Here is a 13,053-nt window from a genome sequence, read left to right on the forward strand (position 1 = left end):
GATAGCGGGCCTTCGTATAATGTACTGCGGCCTGCCAATGGCGACAACGAGATGGGGTGGCAGTCTGCTGAACACTTATTAAAGGCAAGAAACTTTTTATAAAGTGCACAGAAGTATGTTGAGTACGTGGAAACCACGATATATGGGTTCACTTCATCTTCCAGAATTCTGTGGTTGTACGGCATATGTCGCATGCCAAGGCGACTAGTTGTGCTTTGTTCCGATGTGCTTGGCGTATGGCATGCAGACGACGTATTTGCAACTAAAACGAAGGCATAGCGTGCACATTTATGCTGCGCGCGACCGTGGAGGTCTGCACAGGCTGCTGGGACGACACGAGTGATGGGGCCGAGTTATAAGAACACGATAAAGTCGTCGCTACGCGCCCAGCTCTTGGTCAGCATTTACTTTCATATCTGCCTCAAAGGATGTTGAGGACGTAAAATATCAGAATCAGAGACATGTTGCTTCGCATTACATACTTGAATATCACAGCATGGTCGGGTTTCGAAGCATTGCTTAATTGGGAATACTGGATTGACTTCTACCTCTAGCGTCATCTCCACTTATGCTGTCTCAATAGCTATCAATACCATGTATAGTATAGATACAGCTTCACAGACCGTCAATTTATATGGGTCCTGTTAAGCTGATCACATAGATCTTCGAGGTGCTTTTATAATGTGTCTCGGACTATTTGATGAATAAATGTACATGCAATGGGCACTTGTCCATGTGCTCGAACCCACTGGTGCTAATCTTGGTTAAGCAGTAGCCAATCATAGCGCTCTTAATAAGCAGAACAGCGCTTGCAGGGAGCCAGGGTTTATGTGACGTAACTTGCACAACCGCAGAGAAGATCCCTACCGCTATGGATCCGTATGCTCGCCAGAGAATCGTACCAGAGCTTCAACAATGAGGGGCGACGAGGTCATGCTCGCCCTATCTTCTATCGTTGAAACAAACAGGGTTCAAGCTAATTGCTTCGAGAACCGGATTGGCACTAAAGTTGTCTTGTAAGGAATGGCTCCATATGGATTTGAGGGGTTGAAGAATGAATAAGGCATCCGTCCCTAGACTAGATGCAGTTTACATTCCTTCACCTCCCATTCGTAAGTCACTACCAGATTCAACTCCATCCAGCTTGATCACCAACTCAAACAACTTCACCATGGCTGCTGCTACCGTTTGTCCCGTTGTTGGTAAGAATGCCGAATATCAATCGGTTTTCAACATAACCACTGACAATACCCTACAGGCACGACCAACACCACCCTTCCTCCTTCTCACCCCGGTACGTTAGAAACGATGCACCTACCTCGCTATTTGTCGCCGATTCGATAGCCAGCCAGCCTCGTATATTCCGAAATCCTCGTCCTGTCGGCTAACACTTGACAGAGATCGACCTTACAAAGTCTGGACAGACCTGCCCCGTCGTGGGTGCCAAGACTGACCACCACCTCAGTTAGTAACCCGGTATAGAGTACATCTGAAGAGAAGGGGCATAAGTTGACGTGGCACATAGACCTGCACAAGCACCCTTCTGTCCCTCTTCCATCAGACCATCCCAACGCCAGCGCAGCAGATGCGCAGAAGTGTCCAGCGCTGAACAAGGCTGTCAACCAGCCCAAGGCTCAAGCTTTGGACGACAAGATCTGCCCAGTTGTGGGCACTGCCACAACTGTGCTCCCTCCTGACCACCCGAGGTATGAGCAACCATGTCCCGAGTCCGAGCTTCTATACTGATATGTGAAATAGCACCGCAAATGCTTCCGAGGGCGATGTCTGTCCCGTCACCAAGGCCACCATTGGTCACCACAAGGTATGTCTGCTGTCGTTGCTTTAAAGCAGCAATCACGCAGAAGTACTAACTCCTTCATAGGACAAGGTGTCAGAACACCCATCCCTCCAGGCAGACTCTGAGGCAGTCTGCCCCGTCACCGGCGCCAAGGGCCCCGCTCATTAATGACGTGCATGAAAGTGATTTGGGTAAACTGGCGTACTGGATTTTTGGTCTCAATAAAGAAAGGCCGTCTGACAATATCAGGTCCATTTTGCAAAGCTCATATTTTCCTCATTTCCCACCGAAAATCTTGCACTTCGAAAATCGTAGAAGTTTAATTCAACTGCAATATTATTTTCGAAAATGTTTCTTGATTCTTGAGAACACGATCAGGCGTCGCGAATCGAACACAACTCACGTGTGAGAATTCCATTTGCTGTAGTTTTGGCTTGTTGGAGAGCAATGCCTTGTTGCAGCCGCTCACAGGAAACGCTTCGTTGCCCAACAACCTGACGACATTTTGGTTGGCAGCTACAGATAGCATGTTCAATTGTATCGGAGGCACATGGTCTTGACATCATGCTCCTTAAAGAGCCATCCAACTCAGTAGTTAATATCCCACACTGCGATAGATGAATACGGGCATCTCATTGCTGCTGGTTATGTTCAGGCTGCCAAAGAGCTATCATGAGATAGCGAGCCATCTTGGGCTGTTAGTCAGCTTAGCATCGGATGCTGCACAGTTGTTGATGGGAACCATGATTCCAGGCGAGCCTTTGTACACAGCTACGGGGGACCAATCTACACAGACCGCAACCATAGCCATGTTATAGGGCATTATCAAGAACCCCCTTCCTCCAAAACATAAAGCCCAGCTGACTTCTTTCTCATGGTGGTACCTCGATGGATTTTGACTTGGAAAAAATGGGACCCTCATCCAAAGAAGGTTTATGAACCCCATATTTGTGCTTGAGCCCAAGAACGTATTTACATTCTTCACTGAAGCTGTTCGCGGTACATCAGCAGCTCAATCCTGTCTTTCATCCTTCCGCATTGTTTTCTTGTACGGCCCTGAACAAGTTTCAATGAAGATGAGGACTGGCCCCTCAGCCGACGAGGTCAAGAGAAAGCTCGCGGAAAAGCTTAGCGTGCCCAACGAGATTTATGGGCTTGCTGCGGTGAGTTTGGTCGAAGGTATAGCCGCAATAGTGCAACATATGCTGGTGCTGATTATATGACACCATCAATTCGAAGCCTTCTAACAGAAACTATGGCAAGAAACCGGTTATCAAGAACCACACCTTTTGTGTCCTCCGACCTCTATTGATCAAAGCAAGTCTCAGGCATGGTCTGGTTCATGATTCGTCACTTGAGTGAGTTCCAACGAATTCGATAAGGTTGCAGACGGAGCTCTTTTGACAGCGTTATACCAAATATGTAACCCAGTACCCATGGTACCATCCTACCAGTGCGCCGAGAAGTCTGTATTTGAAGTCGTCACTGAAGACGAGGATTCCACTGCGATGACTACACTCAGGTGGGCGCGCATCATCTTCGATGCGTACAACGAGTTCTGGGAGGTGTCTCCTGTAAAATACGGCAATGTTACTGAAAAGAGGCGTCATCCCAATGTGCTTGACGCAGCCGACGTCGTCTAAAGGACCGAAGAGCTGGGTACCGCAGCTCTGTCACGGAATAGCCATTGATGCTGCAGGAATAGAGTATCACTGGGATCATGTGCTTTCGTGAGACTTGGCCAAACGACCCTATCATGCAGGGTTGGCTGAACGATTTGTAGAAGTATGCTGGTACGACAGCGTTCAAAAGACAAAGTCTGGAGTGAGTATTACCGATCCGAGATTAGCCATCTATAGAAATTTCTCATAACCACAACCTACTAAAATCATATCAACCTTAATGCTAAAACGACAGGCTAGGTTAAGGAATCCGGGATTGAAGATACTATGGCATTGCTTAGACGGGTAGTAGAGGGACCGATCAACGACTAACACTTGCTGCAGTTCAAGATGATGGCATGAGACGAGTTGTTAGCGACAACTTGAGTTCAGAGTCTTGTTATCCCTCCTTGTTGAAAGGGAATACAAGAGCGTGTTCGTAGTGTCACGGTGTAACATGAAGTGCACTGGTAACGAGTCCACTGTTTGGCAGCCTTGGAGGCCTAACGCGTTTGATATTTCTGAGCTTCGATCGCGACCGTAGAGTATGTTATTCTTCGTTCGCTTTCACACTTAATAAACCACACTATACTAGAGCTTTAATCCTATATTTACGCGCTACGTGACACACGGTGGTGATTAGTTCTGGCTCGAACCAGTTTCGGCTCCAAGTTGCCTGAACTCGGGTCTTGAGAGCATTCATATCAGCTGCCTGGCATGATTCATGACTTCATGAATGACATGTACAATCTATATCTTTCACGCCGCGCAACATGCATCTGCTTTGAACGCCTCTGGACAAATACTTCATTCGCATCCTGCCTTCCAACAGGAACTGCGCCTACATCATGCAATATGGCAAATTGTGCTAATTGGTTCGTGGGATGGTATCGTGCGGGGTTCGCCGCCTGCATAACCTTAGCCTTGCGAGATCTGCCTCGTTGGGCAACGGAAGGCGCAATGGTTTTGTAGGTTCGTAGAGTATACGATACATGATACATTTGCAGCAAAGTGAGCGCGCACGGTTTTCTGATGTGTCATGCCGTTTATGTCGCTTTGGATAGCTTTTAGTGCATTCCAGAATAGTTACGACGATAAAGCAACTCGATAGTTCGATCACCGCTAGCAGAGGTCCCCCCCACTCCGTCGACGATGCGTCTGCTCCGATATGGAAACGACGAAATAAGCCTGACCGACGATCTGACCAGCGATATTCCACCGTATGCGATCCTGTCTCACACCTGGGGCCATGACAGTGAGGAGGTCACCTTCCAAGACGTGGTGGAAAAGAGGGGGAAAGGTAAAGAGGGATCTTGTTCTGCGGGCAACAAGCTAAGCGCGATGGCCTCGAGTACTTTTGGGTGGACACGTGCTGCATCGACAAGTCAAATCACAATGAACTCGCCAGAGCCATTAATTCCATGTTTCGATGGTATCGAAACGCAACTCACTGTTACGTGTATTTGCCGGATGTATCGACAAGGTCAATCAGTTCATCAGGTTCGTGGGAGACTCAGTTCTCACGGAGCCGGTGGTTTACCCGAGGATGGACGCTTCAAGAGCTTCTTGCTCCCGCTTCGGTCCAATTCTTTTCGGTCGAAGGCGACCTCTTGGGTAACAAGGTGGGTCTGGTCGATGAGATCCATGACACCACCAAGATTAAGATCTCAGCACTTCAGGGGGCACCACTGGCACGATTTTCTGTCCACGAGCGGATGAGCTGGTCTCGCCGGCGCCAGACGACAGAAGAGGAGGATGTGGCCTACTGCCTACTAGGGATATTCGACGTATTTATACCGCTGATATATGGTGAAGGCGAGGCAAATGCACTAAGCCGGCTGCAAGAGGAGATCGATAAGCGGAGAGGCATGCCTGACGTTCCACGCCCTGAGGATGAACAATCTGACTCTGGAGTCCAACTTCCGACGCGGACCCGCCGTTCAATGTCAGAAGCGACACAGGAGGCTTATCTTTTAGTTCCCTTTGGACAGAACGATGAGTTCGTTGGCAGAGAGTCTATTCTCATAAAGCTAGTCGGCAAGATCCTACCGAACGCAAAAAAGAACGACTGCCAGAGGACGGTGATCGAAGGGCTCGGGGGCGTTGGTAAGACACAGATCGCCCTCGAAGCTGCATACCGCGTCTACGACCAGGACTCTGACTGCTCCATCTTCTGGGTTCCTGCCGTCACCCTGATGACATTCGAGAACGGCTATCGAGAGATTGGCGAAGCACTCGAAACGCCCGGCATCGATGATAAGAGGGCAGACGTCATGACACTGGTCAAAATGGCCCTCGAGAAGAGTGCCGTGCATTGGCTTTTGATCATTGATAGTATTGACGACGTCAGCTTATTGGATAATAGAATTTTGCAAGACTACCTCCCGTTCAATCGAAAAGGCTCGATTCTGTTTACTACGCGTAACCACGAAGTGGCTATACAACTTGATATTTCTAAGAAAGATACGTTTATAATTAACGAGATGAGCGAAGACGAAGCATTAGTACTACTACAAAATGGATTGAAAGAACGGCAATACCGAGACATAGAAGCCACGAAGAACCTTATTCGGCATCTCGTCTGCTTGCCTCTCGCGATTAAACAAGCATCTGCTTATATGACACGAACAAATGTAACGACAGTTACGTACCTACAACAATGTCTTGCATCTGATAAGACTCAGATAGACCTCTTAAACACCGACTTTGAAGAGCGGCGGCGGTACTCGAAAAACACAAACCCTATTACTATGACATGGCTTATATCGTTTCATCATCTGGAACAATCGTATCCTCTGGCAATAGAGTACCTTAAGTTTATATGTTTCCTAGCTGAAAAGAGCATTCCTATATCTCTTCTACCCCCTGGAGAAGACGAGCAAGTAAAGGAAGTAGCAATTGGAATACTTCAAGGATATGCATTCATTTCTATGCAAGAACAGGCGGACTCGTTCGATATACATCGCTTAGTACGATTGGCAACTCGAAATTGGATCCAGGCTGAATGGGCGTTCCATTGCACAAGGGTAATAAGGCACCTGGCTAAAGTATACCCTTTGCCCAAGGAAGAAAATCGCCAGGTCTGGACAAAATATATGCTGCATGCTGAAATCGCTTTATTGGAACAGCAGTGCAACGACAGAGAGGCAGAGGCAAATCTTCTTTCTGCTGTTGCGCGTAGCTATAATGAACTCGGCAAATACGAAGAGGACGTAGAGCTGCGTTCGGGCAGTCCAGAGCTCTGGAATCAATTACTAGATTTATACCCTTGGTCGCCAGTCGACAGTACAGGAAGCCTGACGAACATGTTGGATAGTCAAGGCAAATATGAGAAGGCGGAACGAATGCATCGTCGTACGCTAGATTTGAGGAGACTGTTACTAGATGCAAATCATCCGTCAACACTGGAAAGCATGAATGACCTCGCTGAAGTGCTTCATCATCGAGGGAAGTACGAGGAGGCGGAACAGATACATCGAGAGACCCTAGAGCTAAAGAAGTCGGTGTTAGGCCTAGACCATCCGTCGACACTAAACAGTATGAATAACCTGGCGCATGTGCTCGACAATCTCGGGAAGTACGAGGAGGCGGAAAAGATGCATCGAGAGACACTACAGCTATATAAGTTGGTATTGGGTCTTAACCATCCGTCGACACTAGACAGCATGAACAACCTGGCTTATGTTCTTGATAGTCTAAGGGAGTACGAAGAGGCGGAAGACATGCATCGAGAGACACTACAGCTATATAAGTTGGTATTGGGTCTTAACCATCCGTCGACACTAGACAGCATGAACAACCTGGCTTATGTTCTCGATAATCTCGGGAAGTACGAAGAGGCGGAAGAGATGCATCGAGAGACACTGCAGCTATACAAGTTGGTATTGGGTCTTAACCATCCGTCAACACTAGGCAGCATGAATAACCTGGCCAATGTTCTTGATAGTCTAGGAAAGTACGAAGAGGCGGAAGAGATGCATCGAGAGACACTGCAGCTATACAAGTTGGTATTAGGTCTTAACCATCCGTCAACACTAGGCAGCATGAACAACCTGGCCAATGTTCTTGATAGTCTCGGGAAGTACGAAGAGGTGGAAAAGATGCATCGAGAGACACTACAGCTATATAAGTTGGTATTGGGTCTTAACCATCCGTCGACACTAGGCAGCATGAATAACCTGGCCAATGTTCTTGATAGTCTAGGAAAGTACGAAGAGGCGGAAGAGATGTATCGAGAGACACGAGAGCTAAGGAAGTTGGTATTAGGTCTTGACCATCCGTCGACACTAGACAGCATGAACAACCTGGCTCATGTTCTTGATAATCCCGGGAAGTACAAGGAGGCGGAAGAGATGCATCGAGAGACACTACAGCTATATAAGTTAGTATTAGGTCTTAACCATCCGTCGACACTAGACAGCATGAACAACTTGGCTCATGTTCTCGATAATCTCGGGAAGTACGAAGAGGCGGAAGAGATGTATCGAGAGACACTAGAGCTGAAGAAGTCGGTGTTGGGCTCAGACCATCCGTCCACTATACAAAGCCGGGACGATCTTGGGGAACTTCTGAAAACTCTGGATGCTAGACATGAAGGTTCTCCGGACGCAAGTTCTGATGATTTAAGTGAAGGCGGTGTCGCCCTAAATGTTATGACTATAGGACAGTCATGATAAGAAGGCGACGTAAGTGAGGTGCGACGACGGAAACCAAAGACTTGGACTGGAACAAGACTGAAAACTAATGGACTAACTAACGACGGGACGGACAAGACTGATATATAGTGGCTGTCAGCCCTAACGACTGGGCAATCGTCACAATTATGTATATTATGATAAATAATATCATTATGTTCATAAGACTATAAAGTAAAATGGTATTTTTATAAATAACTTCGACCTTACCTTCGTATATTAGAAACGAGATAAGTATAGTAATGCATTATCGTCCCCGGTGTTGAGCGGAGTGATAATATGAATGCAAGTGAATTGTAAATATCTCGACGCAATGTGCTTCTAATGACAAGCTGTCAGGGAAAGAACTCAAAAATCATTGTGTAAGCGCCTCCAATCTATCCACTCCCTGTATAAACAGAACCGCCCACGTCTTACCACGACATGCTAGTAATGTTTTTTCTTTCTTTAATTGGCTAAGCCACCTGCGTAAATTCATGTCATTTAAGGCGGACCCGTCCAGGGAGCTTCAGTTGACAAATAGTATTTACATGTCGATAAAACTATCCTTCTGTACGTCAATACTAGCTTTGCGCAGGTTGAAGAATTAGAGATGTTTAGTTTTGTCCGCCAATCTTGTCTTGTTTTGATTACGAGCAACGTTGTTCCTTATAGACAGCAAATCATTGAGCGAGTTCGTAAGTAAAGTATGAAGGCTCACCCAGAGTCTGGGGGAAGTTGCATGGCTTGTCGTGAAGAATTATAGCGCCGAGCTCCGAGACCGTAATATCGGACTTAACATGGATAATTTTGCACACGTAGCATAGGGGCCAAGACTGCGGCTCTGTTGTTCATGAAAAGCTAAATTCGGTCATGCATAATGGCGTGTGATTCCGCTCGTTTCCCGGCTGCAACGAGACGCGTCAACTGAACCATACCAAAAGTAGCGGGGCTTGTTGAAAGGCCGAGAACGAACCCTGATCTTCAGCGGCTTAGGCATATCCCAAGGACAGCATTTTGGTTTCCACATCATCCGTGACTTGGTATCAACCCCCAATCTGACGTTGTCTTGACGGATAGAACTAAAGTTGGACCCCATTGAACCCACAATGGATGCGGGGTAAATTCTTCCCCAGTCTTCGGAGTCGTCCCCAGATTTTGGGGCGCCATGTCCAAGCAGAGAAGATTCTGAACGATGCCGATATTGTGCTGCGAACCAAATAATGGCATGTTTAAGACCTTTCCATCCCCAGCCAAGCGGTGTCACTCAATCACAGTGGGTCGCTCTTAATGGGATGGGCATGTGGTGCGATGCGAAGAAAGCTTGACATTTCTACCTGCCACTTGTAGGGCGAAGGTGTCTAGATTTCAATTTACATGCATACCCTACATACAGATTTCGATACATTGAAGTGATATTCGATTTTACACACATTACGCATCTAAACCGTTGAAGCATGGTGCCACCTTCTTTGTTGGATAATACAGCCAAATATGACATTGGAGACATTGACAATAGTGTTCACAATTGTGAGTGTTTGCGACGTTTTCCGGAATGGTTCCGACACCGCCTACAAGTCCACAAATTCTTGCCTAGTGCACCCTAAGTTAATCAATGACAAAAGTACCCGCAGTTTCAACCTGCGGAAGAATCGTGGGAGTGCCCGTCTAATCTAAGTGATCTAGGAAATAACATCTTTTAAACACATCGTCGTTGTCGCCGCCCTCCGAAAGCGGCAGATCCACTCGTTTTAGGCGTGTTGCTTCACTGTTTTGTTGAGGATAGGTTAGGATACCCACTTTAGCGGACATGCCTTCTGTAAGAAATGGTGGATGATCTGGCAGGCTGGAAAGAGCAGCAGCAGCAGCGCCAGCTACATATTGGCGAAACTTGAAACATGTGATTCGTGACTTGGTGAAGATCTTTCCTTAACAACGTCGAAACGAAACCGGGAAACTGGAGATCAGCTAGACGGCCCGAACCCGATTACTTTGCATGCATATACATATATAGACATAGGTACAGTACTGCGCAACGTCAATGTTTAATAGTTCCGGATCTGCTTCCGCACTGACCGTTTGGGTAGTTTCGCCCAGCCGGCCACTAGAATCTGAGAACAGCTTGGCTTGGGGTAAGTGCCTTATCAGATGCACGCGAACGTGCCGAAGAATCTGTCTAAGACGCAGTACGGTTTAACTAAGGTTAGTATGTGTGTTGCTTGACAAGTTGTGCCGAGCCGCGATGCGCGCGCTGCCGCCATAATGTTACATTGCATTTGAAGCATCACTGTAGCATTGACGTGGTATGTACGTACATATGCAAAGCTGATGAATCAAAACCCGCAATATTCCCGCCCCCGTCCATTTTCAAACGATAGCCGCAGACGCTGCCGGCATCTGAGTCTCGACCCTCGAGTCCTTGCCCAAGTATTCATTACTCCAATTTGATTGATGCCACCCAATCTCTTGTTGGAGAATCCTGGTTCCATACCCCGACGGTTTGTAGCCAACAAACCACCATGACGCGGCCAAGGCGGCAGTGATCTGTGTGGCGTTCCTCGCCAAGTAGTTGAGTGCTCTTACTGAGCCAAGCTTGGATATAAGCTATTGAAGATTTATAGTGATTGAATTCAGCTGTGCATCACTTCCATCCATCTCTGCATGCGTTGTTTAAGGGCCCCCCAATAGTCGGCGTCCCCCGGACCAACACAAAGCGGTATCTAAGGAATGTGGGAGAGCCAAATCACATTAAGCGAGTCAGAATACAATGGGGAACACCACAATTGTATGTACAGCAGCGATAGCGCACGGAACTGGGGCTTGTGCTTATGCGGATATTGTTCTGGGTCCGATATGGGGTATGAACGCTACGTCTTGCTCAAACGGTGGCAATCCACCGCCAACGGGGGCCTGTATCTCGCCGCGGACCAACCATGGGATGAGGGCCCGGTGGACCGGGCAAGCCCTCCTGCGAAATGATGGAGTAGCTTCAACTTCCCCTGTTCCTCCGCATTTCTGCAGTAAAATGTTTTATCGAAATGGAGTATACCCCCGTATTTTGAGGCAGTTATTTATCTCTTCCTCCCATCTCTTGGCCGAGCTCTAGTTTCTGAGACCTTGACTTTGTGGTTCGGCCTAGGAAGTGTTCTCTGACTTGGTCTTCACCTGTCGACGACTTCTCTAAATACATATCGACATCTCAACATTTCACGATGGCGACGTCAGGATACAACACCCCAAAGACGGAAAGCAAGAACGAAGTGGAAGATGCCGAGCGTCAAGCTGTTCAGGCGCCAGCGACTGTATGTTCCAGCCACGGACATTACTACATATTGAGGAACAGTCACTAATAATTATGGTGGTGATAGAACAGCGTTGAAGATCTATCCGATGAGCATCGCCAATACCTGATGGACAGACATGGGCAACTGACTCTCGAGCCGGTACCTAGCATGGATCCTGCTGACCCGTATAACTGGCCCAAAAGTACAGTTAGTACACGTTGTACCTTAAAGTTACTTGAACGACTCTGCTGACGGCATCCTAGAAAATCACCAATCTGGTGCTGGTGGCGTTCCATGCCATGATGGGCACTTTTACGGCCGCTGCGATCCAGTCTGCGTTCGTCAACATTGCCGAAGACTTCGATATCGAGGTACAGCAAGCCAGTTATCTCACCTCACTGGTCATCGCCATCCTAGGAGTTGCGCCCCTAATTTGGAGACCGCTTGCCAATATTTATGGAAGGCGGCCTATCTTCCTGATCTCTTTGATTTGCAGTATGGCCGGCAATATCGGCTGTGGATTCAGTCACTCTTACGCGGCCATGGCCGTGTGCCGAGCGATCACTGCCTTCTTCATTAGTCCAGCCGCGGCCATTGGTAGCGCGGTGGTGTCCGAGATGTTCTTCAAGCAGGAGCGAGCCACATTCATGGGCGCCTGGACGATCATGGTTACGATTGGTGTCCCGATCGCCCCGTTCCTCTTCGGTTTCCTTGCCCTGCGCGTCAACTACCGCTGGATCTACTATGTGCTCGCCATTGTGAATGCAGTCCAGTTTTTACTGTATCTGTTTCTTGGACCGGAGACGTTGTATCGTCGCGATTTTGCTGTTAAACCTAGTAGCCCCAGATTGAAGAAGTCATACTTCACTTTCCGCCGCATCAACCCTGATCCGCTAACGTTTAACGATTTCGTGCACCCATTCATCTACTTCACCAAGCCGGTCGTTTTGTTCCCAGCAGTTTCGTACTCGATGATCTTCCTGTGGTCCAACATCATGCCCACCCTTGAGATCCCCCAAATATTCCCGAAGAAATACGGTTTCAATGAGCAGGAAGTCGGTCTTCAGTTCCTGTCTTTCATCCTCGGTGCCATCATTGGTGAGCAAATGGGAGGTCGCTTGTCGGATCTATGGATGAACCATCGCCGCAAGAAGACCGGAATTGCTCCCCCGCATGAGCACCGTTTGTGGCTCAGCTACATTGGGCAAGCTTTGGCTATCATCGGTGTTATTGTCTTCCTGGTACAGACCGCGGCGTCGAAAACGTGGAATATCACACCTCTGGTCGGTACCACCATTGGCGCGGTCGGAAACCAACTTGTCACCACTGTCTATATTACCTATGCTATTGATTGCTACAAGGAGGATGCTGCTGGGGTCGGTGTTTTCATTACCTTTGTCCGTCAAATCTGGGGGTTCATCGGTCCGTTCTGGTATGTTTTCCAGGTTCAGCTAACAAGCTGATATGTGAAATTCGAATCAAGCTAACCATCGCCAGGTTTCCTCAACTGATTGAGGCGGCAGGTATGGCCGGTACTGCTGGTGTTGCAACTGGAATGATGGTCGTCTTTTCGGTCCTACCCACTCTCGTGCTCCAGTTCGCAGGCAGGAGGTGGCACCATCGAAGTGAATGAGCCA

General features: G+C 47.9%; 5 protein-coding genes across 5 annotated transcripts; all 5 read left to right on the forward strand.

The window, feature by feature from the left end:
• Positions 1 to 854: 854 nt before the first annotated feature.
• On the forward strand, positions 855 to 2,131 carry BKA67DRAFT_577284 (uncharacterized protein). The gene is made up of 6 exons (XM_046103624.1): positions 855 to 1,202; positions 1,259 to 1,294; positions 1,399 to 1,464; positions 1,526 to 1,706; positions 1,759 to 1,822; positions 1,883 to 2,131. Exons 1-6 carry the CDS (start codon positions 1,055 to 1,057, stop codon positions 1,964 to 1,966), a joined length of 579 nt encoding a protein of 192 aa, XP_045953892.1. The 5' UTR covers positions 855 to 1,054; the 3' UTR covers positions 1,967 to 2,131.
• BKA67DRAFT_577285 (uncharacterized protein) lies at positions 2,132 to 2,680 on the forward strand. The gene has a single exon (XM_046103625.1). The coding sequence runs from the start codon at positions 2,416 to 2,418 to the stop codon at positions 2,614 to 2,616; it is 201 nt and encodes a 66-aa protein (XP_045953893.1). The 5' UTR covers positions 2,132 to 2,415; the 3' UTR covers positions 2,617 to 2,680.
• A 1,709-nt stretch (positions 2,681 to 4,389) lies between these two features.
• Positions 4,390 to 5,436, forward strand: BKA67DRAFT_682503 (uncharacterized protein; the record flags this gene model as incomplete). Its single annotated transcript, XM_046108953.1, has 3 exons — positions 4,390 to 4,759; positions 4,792 to 5,336; positions 5,374 to 5,436. Exons 1-3 carry the CDS (start codon positions 4,612 to 4,614, stop codon positions 5,434 to 5,436), a joined length of 756 nt encoding a protein of 251 aa, XP_045953894.1. The 5' UTR covers positions 4,390 to 4,611.
• Positions 5,403 to 8,132, forward strand: BKA67DRAFT_523368 (uncharacterized protein; the record flags this gene model as incomplete). Its single annotated transcript, XM_046098459.1, has 1 exon — positions 5,403 to 8,132. One exon carries the CDS (start codon positions 5,403 to 5,405, stop codon positions 8,130 to 8,132), a length of 2,730 nt encoding a protein of 909 aa, XP_045953895.1.
• A 3,383-nt stretch (positions 8,133 to 11,515) lies between these two features.
• On the forward strand, positions 11,516 to 13,049 carry BKA67DRAFT_523581 (major facilitator superfamily domain-containing protein; the record flags this gene model as incomplete). Its single annotated transcript, XM_046098487.1, has 3 exons — positions 11,516 to 11,623; positions 11,680 to 12,848; positions 12,914 to 13,049. Coding segments are annotated over 3 exons (1,413 nt in total), but the record flags the coding sequence as incomplete, so codon positions are not given.
• Between the last annotated feature and the right edge of the window lie 4 nt (positions 13,050 to 13,053).

The sequence above is a fragment of the Truncatella angustata genome (assembly GCF_020726525.1).
Source record: "Truncatella angustata strain MPI-SDFR-AT-0073 chromosome Unknown BKA67scaffold_8, whole genome shotgun sequence".
NCBI classification, from domain to species: domain Eukaryota; kingdom Fungi; phylum Ascomycota; class Sordariomycetes; order Amphisphaeriales; family Sporocadaceae; genus Truncatella; species Truncatella angustata.